The 15,909-nt window shown below is 37.3% G+C and overlaps 1 protein-coding gene across 4 annotated transcripts in view; it reads right to left on the reverse strand.

Annotated features, from left to right (window-relative positions):
• Positions 1-1,145: 1,145 nt before the first annotated feature.
• PPP4R3B (protein phosphatase 4 regulatory subunit 3B) overlaps positions 1,146-15,909 on the reverse strand; it is a 40,136-nt gene continuing 25,372 nt past the window's right edge. Inside the window, exons 5-16 of one of the 4 annotated variants that reach the window (XM_063443728.1) lie at positions 12,167-12,244; positions 11,579-11,695; positions 11,031-11,147; positions 9,452-9,601; positions 9,181-9,283; positions 8,522-8,563; positions 8,092-8,250; positions 7,239-7,408; positions 6,885-7,024; positions 4,190-4,374; positions 2,248-2,450; positions 1,146-1,728 (exon numbers count right to left, since the gene is read on the reverse strand). In XM_063443728.1, the coding sequence (XP_063299798.1) occupies positions 1,630-1,728; positions 2,248-2,450; positions 4,190-4,374; positions 6,885-7,024; positions 7,239-7,408; positions 8,092-8,250; positions 8,522-8,563; positions 9,181-9,283; positions 9,452-9,601; positions 11,031-11,147; positions 11,579-11,695; positions 12,167-12,244 (1,563 nt within the window). In that variant the 3' untranslated portion in view covers positions 1,146-1,629. The remainder of the gene's footprint in view (positions 1,729-2,247; positions 2,451-4,189; positions 4,375-6,884; positions 7,025-7,238; positions 7,409-8,091; positions 8,251-8,521; positions 8,564-9,180; positions 9,284-9,451; positions 9,602-11,030; positions 11,148-11,578; positions 11,696-12,166; positions 12,245-15,909) is intronic. The other 3 variants (XM_063443731.1, XM_063443730.1, XM_063443729.1) reach the window with 3 other exon arrangements.

A 15,909-nucleotide genomic window follows, 5' to 3' on the forward strand; every position in this document is an offset into this window, starting at 1 on the left:
AGCAAGATCTGACATAAGTGCATTCTTCTAGCACTCAAAGGGTAAAGTGATCTATAAAATGCCACATTAAACTTAACAGATCTATGCAACAAACCAAACAAAACAAAACTTTATGGAATTACAGGGTCACGTTTTAATTCCTGAATTTACAATTTAGCATTAATATCACCACATGTATACAAATGGTGTAAAACAAGTACAGTGGTATTTAATACAAAATAAACTTCTGTTCTTATGGAGAAAACAAAAACAAAAAACCTATACTTCATATCTACACACACAGCCCATATATAAAAAAAAAAAAAAAAACACTAAAATTAAAATGAACTACAAAAATCAGGTAACGGTTTTAAATTATTTCCAGGAGAAATAGACTCCAAGCATTACTGGGCAATCGGTGCAGAGATTGTAGGTTGCTTTGCATTTCTAGATTGATTATTGGGTAGCATTTCATCATTATCTCAGACCATATATGGGTATTACAATTACAGTGCATGTGCCGCTTGACCCAAATTCTAACCAATTGTGTTCCACGGTTCCATTTCTCTTTTATATGTTTGTTTTGAATGTCACTTACATCCATGGAATGTAAAATGAGTTAACAGCCTTCACATCGCAACCCCTACTGAAGATATATGCAGCATATTTCAGTCTTCCACAGATGTATTATTAGCCAGAAACACATTTCCTGCTAGATGTCAGTTAATTTATTCGTTCGCATCTGTTGCTGGATGTTTAAAACCCTTTTGGTATGTTTTTTTTGTAGCTATTGTTTAAAATCTGAAAACTTAAATATAACTTCATCATACCGTAGCATGGATGACACTGTCAAACCAGGAAACTGATTGCAATGACAAAACAGTTGTTCATGTACGTAACACAATATTTAACACTGCAAGAGATTGAGGCACTGGTAAAGAGGTCATTGGGCAGATTCCAAACAAAATTATGGAAGTTACTGATCCTTGGCATCAGTATTTCTGGAAGTGCAGTATAGAGGGACGGGCTGCTTATTATTACAACTGTCCATTTCGACTTCAGGTTTTATTAGAATACACACAAAAGTTACCGCTCTTTTTAAACGTAACATGCACTATGACGATGTGCCCCCCTCCCATTCCCTACTAGAGTAGACAGTAAAGCAATTTACAAAGAATGGTCCCGAGGTTTTATTTTCATTTTTTTCTTTAATAACAGATTTAGTTTCCCTTCAATTGGTTTTATAAAATAGGCAATTGATAAAACACTATGGCCAGCACCATTACAAAATTAAGATTACTGGGTGTGCAACTGAAAGCATCTTTTTAATGTTCTAGTTGACATACATCCTGGGGCAACCCTCCAACATAAAAATGGTCTTTTTAAATTCCATTCTGTGCCCATCCTATACACAAGATGCAGATTGCATTGAAGCAGTCATCTAGGTTTTCATAGCTAACCCATCAGTTTGAAAGCCTACAAGGCTTCTTGAACACTAGAAGGGCTTCGATGAAAGCTTGGCATTTATACCCTTTTAGTGGAGTTTGGCTACTTCCATTATGTATTCAAGGGAGAAAGCTTTCAGACTCACTATGCTCCAACATCAGTTTGCATCATTAAAAAATGCACAACTAATGAGTGTCAGTATCTTTATGATCCAAGACGTGGTCTTTTTCGTGGGGATGTATCCTCTTCTTCCTCTTCCTCTTCATCATCAGGGTAATCCACTAAGCCAATTAGACTTCCCTGCTAACAAAACAGTCATTTTAATATCAACATTAAAGTTATTTTTTTACTTTAAAATGGAACAAACAACAAGAATATAGGTCTTTCGCAATGAAGCATTCTCCGTTCTGCTTTTTTAATTTTTTTTAGGCTAAAAGTTCAGTTACTAGAAAATTCCTTACCATTTGTCACAGATCCTCTCCTCCTCCTACATTTTGCTATTATGAAACTTCTTGTTTCCTTAGTGGGGCATTTGTGTTTCAACTAGCTTGGGTCTTGAGTAGTTTGCACGGTAGTGAGAAAGGGTGCCATAATGCAACATCAAAGACCAATGCATTCTATGTCACAGAGCTGTGCTAATAAGTAATAGCTGGAGGCTCCATGAGATTTCAGTACCTGTTCTGGCTTGCACTACAACTTTACCCAGGGCCCAATTTACACTCAACAATGGCAAAAAAGTAAGTGGAAATTCTAAGCTGTGTTATAAACATATTCAGCAAATTAATCTGGAACTGTAGAACATGGACAAGAAATGTATCTCACCTTGGTGGCTGTTACTGTGGTGGCCAAGTTTGTATTTTTCGAGGAAGAGCCGTTCGACCCCACTGGTGGTGTTTGAGCTGCCACAGATTTGCTATTTGCACTATTTGCACCGTTAGCTGCACTGGCAGAGTGAGAAAATGTGAATTTGAATCCTCCAACAGCAGTCCTCTTTGGAAGATTCTCCTTATCTTCGCTCTCTTTAGCTAAAGTAATAAATCAAACAGATGTGATTTAACTTCTTCCACTCATGTAATACAGATTGCCAAAGCAATGGAGATGTATACATATTCTGTTTAAGGTAGAGTCAATATACTTCAAGACACTGCAACTGATAAGCACATCAAGTCAATGTTTATTATTAACATTACTAGCCTGAACAGTATATATATAAAAGATCAAGGAAAACACTCAATGTCTTTGATAAACACATTAAAGGAATAAAGTAAATATACTGCAAAATGCACATGGTTATTAAAAAATCCACACTTAAAGACATGAAAACCTAATGTTACACCTTTATAGGCTGTTGTTGATGAACCAGTAAGGTTGGTAAACACACAAACGTATTCCTAACACTATAGTATTAAACTGTTTAGGTGAATGCTAACCTGAGATCTCATTAAAAAAAATAAAAAAAATTTTACTCCCTTTTTCCCTCGCCGATCTCGCTGTGGCTGGCCCGTCTCCATGCCCGAGATCAAACTTGTTCTCAGCCAATCAAATTCTCTCTCATAGGAAGGCATTGGGAAGCTGTGCATGTGTTTTAAAACAACGCACTAATCAGCATCCTCCGAGATGCATTGAAATAATGCATCTCTATGGGAAACGTTCAGCGTCTCCATGCAGAGTGTAGGTGCTGCACAGTTTGAAACACTGACATAGAAAGCACCTCTAGTGGCTGAGTGACTACCGACTACCCCTAGAGATGTTACTAGGAAGCAATGTAACCACTGCCTTTTTCTCTGAGAGGGCAGTGTTTACTTTGAAAAGCCAGCAGGGACAGGCTGTAGACACCAGAACTTCTCCATTAAGCCAAGTATATTCTGTCACTATCCTTTTCACAATTCACCACAAACAAGGAAACCAACATTTCTCACTTAGAATAGGCAACGGTGCCTTTGTCCCTAACGCTCTTAGTCTTGACTATTGAGCCTCTCCTTTACCCATCTGGATTTTGGCAAGATTTGTTGGTGCCTTCTAGTGTGACAGAAATATATTGTCTAAGCTACTGTTGATTAAATAATATTTCTTATGGTCCCCCTAGAGTGTTCCCTCGCTGTTACAGCTTTTCATAGAGGTTTCACGTTATAAGATCAAGCTCTATGACAGACTTGTCAAAACTGCATCTCAAACTACTGTATGATGCCAACTATGGCCAACATGTTAAAAGGTCCTTAAAGATAACTGATCACTGGGAGGACCCCTACCTTTATTAAAAAAAATAAATAAACTCAATTAGATTGACACATTCCACATCTTCTCTTCCCTTTTTCAAGCCCTCGATACCCATTGTAGCCTAAAATCTGGGAGCAAGAGGGCATTGTTCTCGACACAACCTCCGCACCCTCTTCAAATATATATTAGTATGCTGGTCAACTTATGCAAATTCAGACCATACACTCATTCTCAGGTCTACGCCGCTGAATGGAATTGGAATCAATCTTCTGACTATATTAGATTCAAACAAAACATTGTCTACAGCCCTAACAGCACAGGAATTTACAAGGTTGGAGAATGGCGGGATTTGAAAAGGTAATTAGATTTATTTGAGGAAATTTGCCCTGTCAGCAAGGGTTCACTTAACTCTTGATTATTTATTTCTTTTTTTAGATTTCTTCAAATACAAAGTTTTGTTGCAACCTCAAGTGAGAAATCTATCACTGACTCCTCTAATCTTTCTTGGCACATGCTTGCTGTGATTTTCAAGTGAAGCAAAGAATACCTTTTTTTGTTTCCATGAATTTTTCATAACTGTCAGGAAAGTCATCCTCTGCTTTTGATTTTTCAACAGGAGGTACAACAGCTTCTCCTTCTTCCTCCTCATCTTCATTAAACCACAACTCTTCGTCTTCATCTAAAGCTCTTGCATCCCTACGGAATCGGTTGCTGCGCAATATGGATGGAACACTGCAATACAAATGATATCGAACTTATTAAAACATACCATCTTCACAAATAAGTTGTCACAGAGGTGAAGTCTTCCAGTCATAACCTTTATGTTACTGGTCAAATTTAATAAATATACACACACACACACACACACATATTTAAAATCCTTTAAAAAATGCATGGATGCTTTATTGCAATACTTAAGCGAACCAAAGCAGGAGTTTCTCAGGGTACAATAGTTTGTCCCTAGTTAACAGGAGCCCTTAAAAAGTGTGTATTTGATCAAACTTAACGTTTATTAGTTACTGTAGAACAAAATGAAAAGAAAAATATTTAGACACCCAAAATTTAATTAACACTCAGTGTAAAACAAGTGTAAGTGCACATTTGGTTCATCCAGTGAGTGTCTATATGGTGCACTTGCTGGTTGTGTGAGAGAGGGGATAAAGAGGATAGACTAGAAAAAGGGAAAGATATTTAATCCTTTTATTTGTCCCGGTCTCCTTTGCCTCTATATCTTTCAAGATTTTTTAAATAGGTTTCTCCCTATAGCATATTATTAGACAAAAAAAGGTGAAGAATGGAAAATCCCTATGACTGTTAACTCAGGATGAAATATAACTAACAAAATCAGCTTGGTGTTAATTCACTGATTTTTGCCTGGTTATGGGAATCTACTTGTCCCAAGATGTTTTTGCAGTTTGCAAACTGACTAAATATCTTGCTTAGATAGAGTTATTTATAGAATGAGAGTCAAATCCTTAAGTGTACAAAAATCCGTACATTAATAAAGCCACTACCTGACTCCAAGTCTAATGATTAGCTAGACTGTATTAACGGTCAGAATGACTTGATGGTCTGAGCAATTTCCCGACAGCTATTCACTTAGAATCTCATACCTAGCTCCACGTATTGTGAGAGCATTCTGACCCTAACTTAGTTACTGCTTAGTAGCTTTCGAACTGCTATCATTAAGTTGTTTATATTTTAGTCCTGCAGATTTTATAAGGAGTATATATAAACCCCTTTTGCAGAAGCGTATAAACCCCTCTTTTATCTAGAGAGCACTTAGCTCTCAGTTTATCAATTTATGGTTTGTCATTTACACTTGTTTTACACTGGGTGTTAATTACATTTTGGGTGTTTCAATATTTATCGTTTCATTTTGTTCTACTGTAACTAATAAACGTTAAGTTCGATCAAATACACACTTTTTAAGGACTCCTGTTAACTAGGGACAAACTATTGAACCCTGAGAAACTCCTGCTTTGGTTCGCTTAAGTATTGATTTAAATTAAAGGAGCACTATATTGCCAGGAAAACAAAAATTGTTTTCCTAGCAATATATGGTCATTAGGTCCCCCCCACCCCTTAGGGCTGAAGGGGTTAAATCCCCTTCAGCCACTTACCTTTCTCCAGCACTGGGCTCCCTCTCCACCCCTTGCCAACGTCAGATCCGAATGCGCATGCGCGGCAAGAGCTGCTAGCGCGTTCAAACAGCCCATATGAAAGCATTACTCAATGCTTTCCTATGGACATCCAGTGTCTTCTCACTGATTTTCACAGTGAGAATCGCGAAAGCGCCTCTAGATGCTGTCAGTGAGACCAGCAGTTTCAGCTGCAGGGTTAAAACTAGAGGTACCTGGCACCCAGACCACTTCATTGAGTTGAAGTGGTCTGGGTGTCTATGTTTTTTTTTTTTTTTTACTAGAGTAATAGTAGCTAGCAAAATTAAACAGAAGTGAAAACTAAACTATTATAGAGTTAAAAACATGCATTAAAATTGATGTCCAATTAAATAAAATTGATAATTTGTCATGAGGTTAGGTGGCAGAAGGGTGTGTTGTGAGAAACACAAACGTATACACAAAATAGGTTTTTTTTTTCCCCAATTAATATCCTCCCCACAAAAAATGCTAGCTCATGTGTACGCATTTTCTTTGAAGTGGACAAAAGGATGCACCACAGGTTTGCATGATTGTTGGTGCAGAGACCATCCTTCCAAATAACAGTTCTGCATTATACATACTTAAAGAAAGAGGGCACTATATTTATACAGATAGACAGACGTCCTCGTGCTGCCCAAGGTTAGTGAGAGTGTGGCAGACTTGTACATGCAAGTACTCATCTGACTTAAATCTGATCCCTAAAAATGACACAGAGGTGATCTGTGCAATATTCCCTTATTTATTATGGGATATAATTGCAAGGAAGTTGTCAGCACATAATCTGCCGACTGATATAAAGATCAAATCAGAAAAAGAAAAAAAACTACAGATGCAAGCAAGCCCATCAACAACAGCCAATCAGGCAGCCCAAACTCTCAGTTCAGTCTGCCTGATATTAATTTTGTTAGTAATGTATGTGAGGTGTGCGTCCGGAGTTTTATCAATAGTCTATTTTCAGGCATCCTTAAAGCTGAAATATTGTTAACATTATTTACTGTGTTAAATGGCAAAGTACGTACTTTACCTAATAAAAACCCACACACAAATCAAACAGACATCCTACATCCCTTAAATCTGTACCTGCTTAATTTCTGGTTTTGACGATCTTTCTCTTGCTCATACTTTGTTTTCAATCCTTTAAAAGTCTGAACATACTCAATGGGTTCAAGTTCCTTATAAAAGTTATCTACTATGTGTGACGTCAGAGACTTTATGTCTTCCTGAAAAAGAAACCAAAATACATAATGATGCAATTAATTGCAATATGTATACAATTTTGGATATGTATATTAGTTTGCATATTATATATGAACACAATATGAACTAGAAGTTGTGCAACAAAAATTCCCACTATACTGGTTAAAAGGAATTTTCAAAACCGTTTGCATTCATTTAAAAACTATAACTTATTTGAATAATAAAACGGTTACTTACCACTCTAATAAATTCAAACAGTTCAATTACTGCAGAGTTTAACAGATTGTATCTGGTTCCATTATCCAGAAGTGCGTTAATAACTGGCTCGAAAAGGTTGCCCTTTATGATATAGCGGTTGTAAAATTCATCTTTTAAGCCAATTATACGCCTCATGAAACGTAATGCACCTATTTGGGGAAAGTAATTGGTTATTTGTACTGTAAACACAGAAAAGGCATTGAAGTAAAATGTAACAAAAGCACACTATGAAAAAAAAAAGTGACACACAAAAATGAAATACTTAAGAAGGGCAGGACTTGATACTATGGCAAAATTGAAACGAGATCTGGATCCCAGAGTTTTGACTCTGCATGCCATGGAAGCTTAAAATATTTTCCTTTAATGACACCTATAACCTGCAAGTAGCAAATGTTAGGCCAAACCGCCTTTCTCTGATGCAGGGAGATGTTACATAATATTCTAAATTAAACAAAAAGGGGAAAATATATATATATGTTAATCAAGCCCCACTTTTCACAAAACTTATGTTGTGATGGGGTGCAATTTAGACACATGGCAGGGTCAAGGGCCCTGGAGCTACAACTGTCCAAAATACACATCGCATGCTCTCTCCCACTAGACTCCAAATGAGCAGCCATACTCGCACTGCAGAAAGGTAGGCAAAGGAGAAGAAAGCTAAAAATTAACAAAATTTAGTGGGTCTATGAAATTGCAACAGACAATAGGTGCATTGGGGTACCAAAGGAAAATATGGAGAGCATTAGAAAGAGTTTGTGTTAGGGTAACATACTGTGATATATTTATGACTAATCCTAATTATAGGAATAAAGACAACATTTAAAGGACTTACATAAAGCCAAAAATGTATGCTTCGAATTCATCAGAATTAACACTCTCCTAAGTAGATCCTTGTTCATTATGTAGTTTTTAATATGGTATGTGTGATGTTCAACACAAAACGTGAGCAATTCCAATATTAAGGCAAGCAACTGTGCAGTTTGATAATTATCTGGAAAACAAAATACACAATGTCAGCTTAAAAATCATACAAAACATTATATGCTACTAGTCAGACTTTAACAGATGCATAATCCATTACACTTTGATAAGCACTGTGATGCTGACATTCTATTCCCTCTATAAGCTTTCCAGTTCTCGAAGTTTAAATCTAAAGAATTCAGATTTCCTTGATATACCTGCCTGGAGTGTACACACATTCTTGTAAATATATGGCCAAAAGGGTGCAGCAATACTCAAATTAAATAATACAAAAATCTTACCAGGGCAGATTGTGCTACTCTTGGTGGATCCAACAACTGCATCTAATAAGCAAGTGCAAAACAAAAAATTAATAATCATATCCATTAAAGCTATGGCTTTTGAGTTCAAGTCATTGGGAGGAGCAGCCAACACCGTTCATGGTCAGGTGCATGTTATCGCAGATCCATACTAACTTAGCTCTTTTTTGACAACTGATAATTATCTTTCCACAATATAGCCAGCTCACACTGGGAATCATCTTTCTTACTATTATGTGATGCCAAAATAAAAGTACAAGGCTTGTTTTAGACCTCTGGGGTCTCACTGTCACAGAGAACCTCGGAATATGCTTTGGTTCAGAGATAATCAACTGTCCAGCTTTCGTGATTTAAAAGTTCATATGTCAGTCTGGGTATTTAAGCATGGCCCAAGCTGCACAGTTGGTGGCCCCAGGCTGAACAGAGGGTGGCCCCAGGTATTGATGTCACTAACAGAGAGCAGGAATTTAACTCTGTTCATACCAAAATTAAAACATTTTGTAATGTCTTAATGGAATTAAAACCCTTCTGAGGGATTAAGTCACATCAATGATCTGTGTAGGACTTCACTTCTCTCTCTCAAGGAATTTGACATCATTACATGGAATCCAATACACTTCAAACAGGGTCTTGAGTCTTACCTTTCTCCAGCTTATCCTCAGAAGTGTTTGCTAAGAGAGGTGCCGTGAGAACATGCATACAATGGTTGTAGAAGAAATTCAAAAATTCACTCTTTTCAGCTTTCTGTAACAGAAATGAAATTGTTCAAACACTTCTGGCAAAAACAAACAAAAAACAACCTAAAATTGAGTTACAAAAATAAATAAATGATAAAAAAAAAAAAAACGACAAGTAAATTTATGATATAAAACCACATTTAAGAAAGACTGCAAATAGTAAAGCTGCTTTTACCCATGTGCAGGATCTTACATTAGCTGTTGCTAACATGTTCTCTGGGTCTATCAATGTTCGCAGGAGTCCCATTAACTGAACTGCTCCTCCAAGCTCTGGGTCAGTATCACAAATCATTTGCTCAATAACAACATTTATCAGAAGAATATCCTGTGGAGAAATGAAAGCACATGAAACAACACTGCATAATGCCAGAAGCTTTTATTTCACACAGTGTTACTCACTAAAGTCAGAATTCAAAGTAAACCTAAAACAAAGTCAAAATAGCCAAACTGGAAAATTCTCTAACCTAGCTATGCTTTCAACTCTGATACTTTGACCTTAAATTTGAAGTTCACTTTGAATTCCCATTTTAGTAAATAACCCTGGTACTAAAACAGAGCCATTATGAAAAATGGAAATTCTTCATTCATCAAGATCGAAGTAGAGGTGAGCTAAACATGATATGCACGTAAAACAATAAAAACTTATTTCCAACTGAAATGGGGAGAGAGGTGTTTATTCACATATTAAAATATTGAAAAGAAAATTACAACTTTTAGGCTGAATTTAGTAGAAATGGAAGAATTCTGCAACTCAGATAGTTATGACTTCACTATTTTAGCTAAAATTATGCAACTCAGTTTTAAAATCAATACAATTTGCCAGTTACTAAATTTAGTGTAGATGTCTCTCTCTAGTTTGACACTTTTTCCAAGTTGTGTGTGAATTACCTGGGAGGGCTGATTTAAATTTTTTTTTTTTTTTTTCGATAGAGAATATATATCTGCATGGGTTTTTAAAAAAAATCACATTCATGCGCTGGGCTCAAGTTAAGATGGCACCTGCCGCATTTCAGTGTACCACGGCCCACACACATACTTGGCTTCCCTCCTGCCGATCCACTTCTGAATGCTGTGGCAAGGAGGAAGAGGTTTCTCTGTATATATGTGGGAGCTGCAGCAGACATCAGCACTTACCATCAAGGGAGCTCCAGAGACATACCACACCATAAAAGGAGCAGCCATATTAAGGTTTGCTCCACCTCAGGTAGGTCTTGCTTTCTCATTTATATCTAAAGGGGAGGAAATGGGGATCAGAGAGCAGAGGGAATACTGCTGTGATGTCCCAGCATGTCCTCACACCACCTGATGTATTGTGGGAGCTGTAGTCTCCCAGCATGCGCTCTAGAGCCATCAACTTCACAGACTACCATAGCAAAGGGGAGGCACTAGAATCAGACATGTGTTGTTCTCCTCAGAAGTCACCTCTAAATTATCAAAGTTTCATATTTGATATTTAAAATATTTCTTAATTTTGGGATAAAAAAAATAGGGGTTGTCTTATACTACATTATAAATATGGTATATATATTTTTTTATTAAAAAAAATTATATATATATATATATATACACACACATATTATATATACACACACACACACACATTATATATACACACACACACACACACACATTATATATACACACACACATATATATATATATATACACACACACACACACACACACACACACACACACACACACACACACACACACATACATACTTTTACATATTTACAATGTAGTTTACTTACATCATCACTCTGCTGGGCTTCTTGCATTACAAACTCGCGAACCATGGATGGACTAAATTCTACCAGATAAGAAAATATATCTGTAGCAGCTGCCCTTACTTGCAAGTCATCCATACCCTGTAAAGAAGAAAAAAAATACAAGAAATACATAAGAGTAAAGAATATATACAAGGAAGAAAGCCACAACTGTGTGTAAAATTGATTGTTAGAATTTCACAATAAACTTTGAATGCTGTGTTTCTGATAATGTTTTGGAGTACAGCACAAAACTCGCACTTTACATAAGAGCGCTGATTTTATTATACGCTGTAAAATTTACAAATAGTCCTTTTCCTTGTGGGAGTAAAATGGGAAACATGAAAGGCTAAGTACGTCCTTTCACCAAGTATCTACACAGGTTTATGCAGTTGCACTGGTCATGCAGGCATGTCATAGAGTTAAAGAGTTAAGAGCATGTTAGGGCTCAATCACTACATTTTCATATTATGATTTTTCATTAAAATATATACAGATAGTGGATCAAAATTAAGAGTCAAAAAAAGATTTACCATGACTATTTCAAGGGCAGGAAGAATTCCTAAGTTTGCCAATGTTTTAAAAAACGCATCTCTGTTTTGAGGCTGCAAAGTCTGAGAAAATGCACAAAACTCCTTGAAAAAATTCACCTGCAAATAAAAGGGGGAAAAAAAAGTGTGAGTGTTTTAGCAGTACCAACTCAACAGTTTTACGTCATCTGTAATACAATGCTACTATAATATGAGGCTAAAGTAAAAAGTTTTAAACATTTTAATGTTGGTTCGTGCAACGTCTCACTCTCTTAATGCATACACTGGAACTGGATCGCAAACAAAGGAAGATTTGTAGATGTGTAGCATAATTTAAACTTAGTTTTTCTTGCCCCAACGCCACCATCTTACCATGAAACTAAAATTAACATTTTATGAATAAAGAAGAAGAATTCCTGTCAATTTGGTTATTTAAAAAAAAGTATATAACGTACTTAATGAGAAAATGGTAAATTGGAACTGAATGGACCGCTACCCGGTCCTAGAAAAAGGACAATATATATGCACTATTAACCCAAGCATTTTCCAATTCAAGAGTCAAAAGTGACTAGAAAACTACACAAAACTCACCAGTTCACGTCTTTTGTCATCATCTGTAGCATCATCTGTTAACTGTGCAAAGACCTCAGACAGAAATTTTTCATCTTCCTAAAAGAATATATGAATATTAAAGTTATTTAGAAACTTGAATCAGAAACAGCCATATACACAATGACTTGAGATTGAACTACAATGAACTCTTTAATTTTCTTTTTTTACCTTTGTCTCTCCCCCCCCCCCCCCCCCCCCCACACACTCATTTTCATATGCCCCCTCCCTATCTTAAAATCAGAAAAATACAAAAAGCCTTTTAAAATTTACCAATAATACAGCACGGCATCTTAGCAGCTGCTGTCTATCTTCTCTGAACATGACAGAAGACATGGGTCCAATCCAAAGCTTCCCAAAGAGAAGTCACTAATCCAGTGCTTCTCTTTGAGAAGCATTGCATGCATCTGTTGTCATGTTGTGCTTTAAACATGAAAAACTTTATCAAAAGTCTTCATGAGAAAATGTCTCTAGAGGCTGTCAGCCTGAAATCCACAGGCAGCAAGTTCTCTGACAAATGTAAACATTGCAGTTTCTCTGAAACAGTATGGTTTTACACGGTCCTAGAAAAGGGACAATATATATGCACAAAAATCACTACATTAAAGAAACCGTCTCTTTGAAGTTTGTCTTTGTCCTTACTTGTCTCAGTTTATAAAGTGAAAGGAACACTGCAAACCACTTCATTGAGATGAAGTGATCTGGGATGATCATGTTCCTTCAAGCAAAGTTCAATTTCAATTGCAGGGCCAATTTACACAATATCCACCAGTTAAAAGAATCCCACAGCACGGCAAACTGCAGCCATCATTGACAAAGGAGAACAAAAGGGAAGCGCCCATGTTCTAACACCCGGCATGTGGGAAAATAAAATATAAAGGCAAGTCACAACAGGATGAGTATAGTGATCAAAGTCATTTACAAAATTCTAGACAAACAGAATGGTAGCGAGGCCAAGTAAATAAAAATCTCAGCCTCTTTGTGGGTTTTAGAGATATTAAGTTAAATATTCTGCACTAGCCTTGTGCAAAACAAAGTTATGTAAAACATAGTTAGTTGTGCCTTAATTTTTAATAAAGTGGTACAGCATGTGTATCTGTTTCACTCATAGTAGGTATGTTTTTGGAAAATGTGAAGCAAAACATGTAAGAATATCATGTGAAACTGGAAATTTTATCAAGCCTGCTGCTCACTTTACTTCTTCCGTTTGTACAAGGCCTTAAAGGGACTCTCCAGTGCCAGGAAAACATCTGTTTTCCTGGCACTGCAGTGCCCCTCTCCCACCCACACCCCATCCCATGCTGCTTAAGGGGTTAAAACCCCTTTAGTGACTTAGCTGAATTCAGCACCGATGTCCCTTGGCGCTGGGTCAGGCTCCACCCACGGCGGGGGAGACCTAATGTGCATGGTCCTCATGCATAGCGTGAGGATGTCCAGCGCCGTTTAAAACACTTTTCGTGTTCTAAGAACAAGGATGTCCCTCTAGTGGCTGTCTGATAGAGAGCCACTAGTGGAGGACTTAACCATGCAAGGTAATTATTGCAGTTTATAAAAACTGCAATAAAATACACCTGCAGCGTTAAGAGTGGTGAGAGTTGGCACCCAGACCACTACAATAAGCATAAGTGGTCTGGGAGCCCTGGAGTGTCCCTTTAAGCTACCTGGCTGTATCTTTGAAGATTATAGAAATAGGCAATCACCATCTAAAAATTCTGTTGTATGGTCCGTGTGGATCCAGTCATTTGACTTGCTTTAAAATTACAATGAAGTAAACCAGCAATGAGCAGGGACTATTCAGTTTTTCCATAGTTCAAACACTTTCAGGCCATAGTGGATGAACTCCCAAATCTATTAGATTGCAGTAAAGGATTTTGTCTACTAATCAATGTGGTGGTTGTATTAAGCTAGAAGCTCAGTCTTAACTAGAGAAGGCAATCTTATATAAGTTACATACACACACACAAATAAAACATTTAATAAGGTTGAAACATGGTTGGATCAGTTGTCAAATTTCATAGAAGCATTCACGCATTTACAAATGTTTAAGCAAATTGAATGGCATTTATATTTTAATTTAGGAGCTATTTTGAGGTCTTGTGGGTCAAATATTAAGAATATAAAATGTAATATTACCAAAATGCAATCTTTAGAAGCAATGACTTCCTGTCATAAGCAATTGGTAATGCCATACACAAACATCGTGATATTGGCATAATTCTGCTAGTTTCTTTTCTAAGAAATCCCATTTTACATGCCAATTGTTAGTCACATGTTATAGCTTGTTGCATCTGTGTGAACATTAGCTAAGCATTGGTGACTCAGACATGTAGAATATACAGACTATGCCAACTACAAATTGCTTGCTTTCCTGGGTCTATAATTTAAATTTGCAAATCTTATTTAAATGGACACTACAGTCAATAAAACAACTTTTGCTTAAATGGACAGTGTAGGCACCCTAACCACTTCAGCTCAATGAAGTGGTCTGGTTGCAATGTCCCATCACCCTTAACCCCGAGCATGTAATTATTGCAGTTTTTATAAACTGCAATAATTACCTGCTAGGGTTAACTCCTCTAGTGGCTGTATACCAGACAGCCACTAGGGGGACTTCCGGGCTCGACGGCGACTTTTGGTTACCTAAATGACGCTGGACGTCCTCACGCTAAGCATGAAAACTTCCAGCGTCACCAGAATCCTTATATGAAGGCATTGAATAATGCTTTCCTATAGGTAAATCCTAATGCAAACGCGGCCATTGCCACGCACGCGCATTGGGTCTCCCCCACGGCTGACTTAGGTGGAGGAGGAGCGTGGCCAGAGTTGAGCCAGGTAAGTGACAGAAGGGGTTATGAATGGCTGAGTTTGTTTTCCTGGCACTATAGTTTCGCTTTAATCATGCAGGACTAGTGTGGAGATCATGCCTCTGAAGTCTCACTGCTCAGTTCTCTCCCATTTTGGAGTTAAAGGGACACTATAGGCACCAGAACTACTACAACTTAATGTAGCGCTTCTGGTGTCTACAGCCTGTCCTTGCAGGCTTTTCAATCTAAATGCTGCCTCTTCAGAAAACACCTCTAGCGACAGTCACTCAAAAGGCCACTAGAGGTGCTGCCAATCTTGGTACTGCAGTCTACATGGAGGCGCTGAACTATCCCCATAGAGATGCACTGATTCAATTAAAATCTACGAGGAGATGCAGATCAGCGCAACACAGTGTTTTGCTGCGCATGCACAAAACCATTGGGAAACCATTGCATTGGCAGAGATCATCAAGTTTGATTATCTCAGCCAGTAAGGCGAAGCAAGGCCAGCCTTGGCAATACCAGCACTGTGTGGGTCAAAAGGCGAGTAAAATCACCTTTTTACCGCAAGGAGGGTGGCCAGGGATCTAAACCGTTATTTTACCACTATAGTGACAGGAACACATATTTGTGTTCCTGACACTATAGTGTTCCTTTAAACCTACAATGTAAACAGCATTTAACAGACAGGGGCACTGCACCCAGACTACTTCATTGAGATGAAGTGGTTTGTGTGCCTTCAGGATTTATTTAATGTTAGTTACCTACTAATGAGACCGCTAAATACATTTTTTTTTTAAATGCATCATCCTCTGCACAGTATTCTGAGATAGAAGAAAACTGTTTAAAATGCTATTTCACCCGATTAAATCAAGACAATTACAGCATGACAATTTATCTTTGTTAAGTATCTGATACATG

Source organism: Pelobates fuscus, chromosome 2 (assembly GCF_036172605.1).
Source record: "Pelobates fuscus isolate aPelFus1 chromosome 2, aPelFus1.pri, whole genome shotgun sequence".
NCBI lineage: Eukaryota > Metazoa > Chordata > Amphibia > Anura > Pelobatidae > Pelobates > Pelobates fuscus.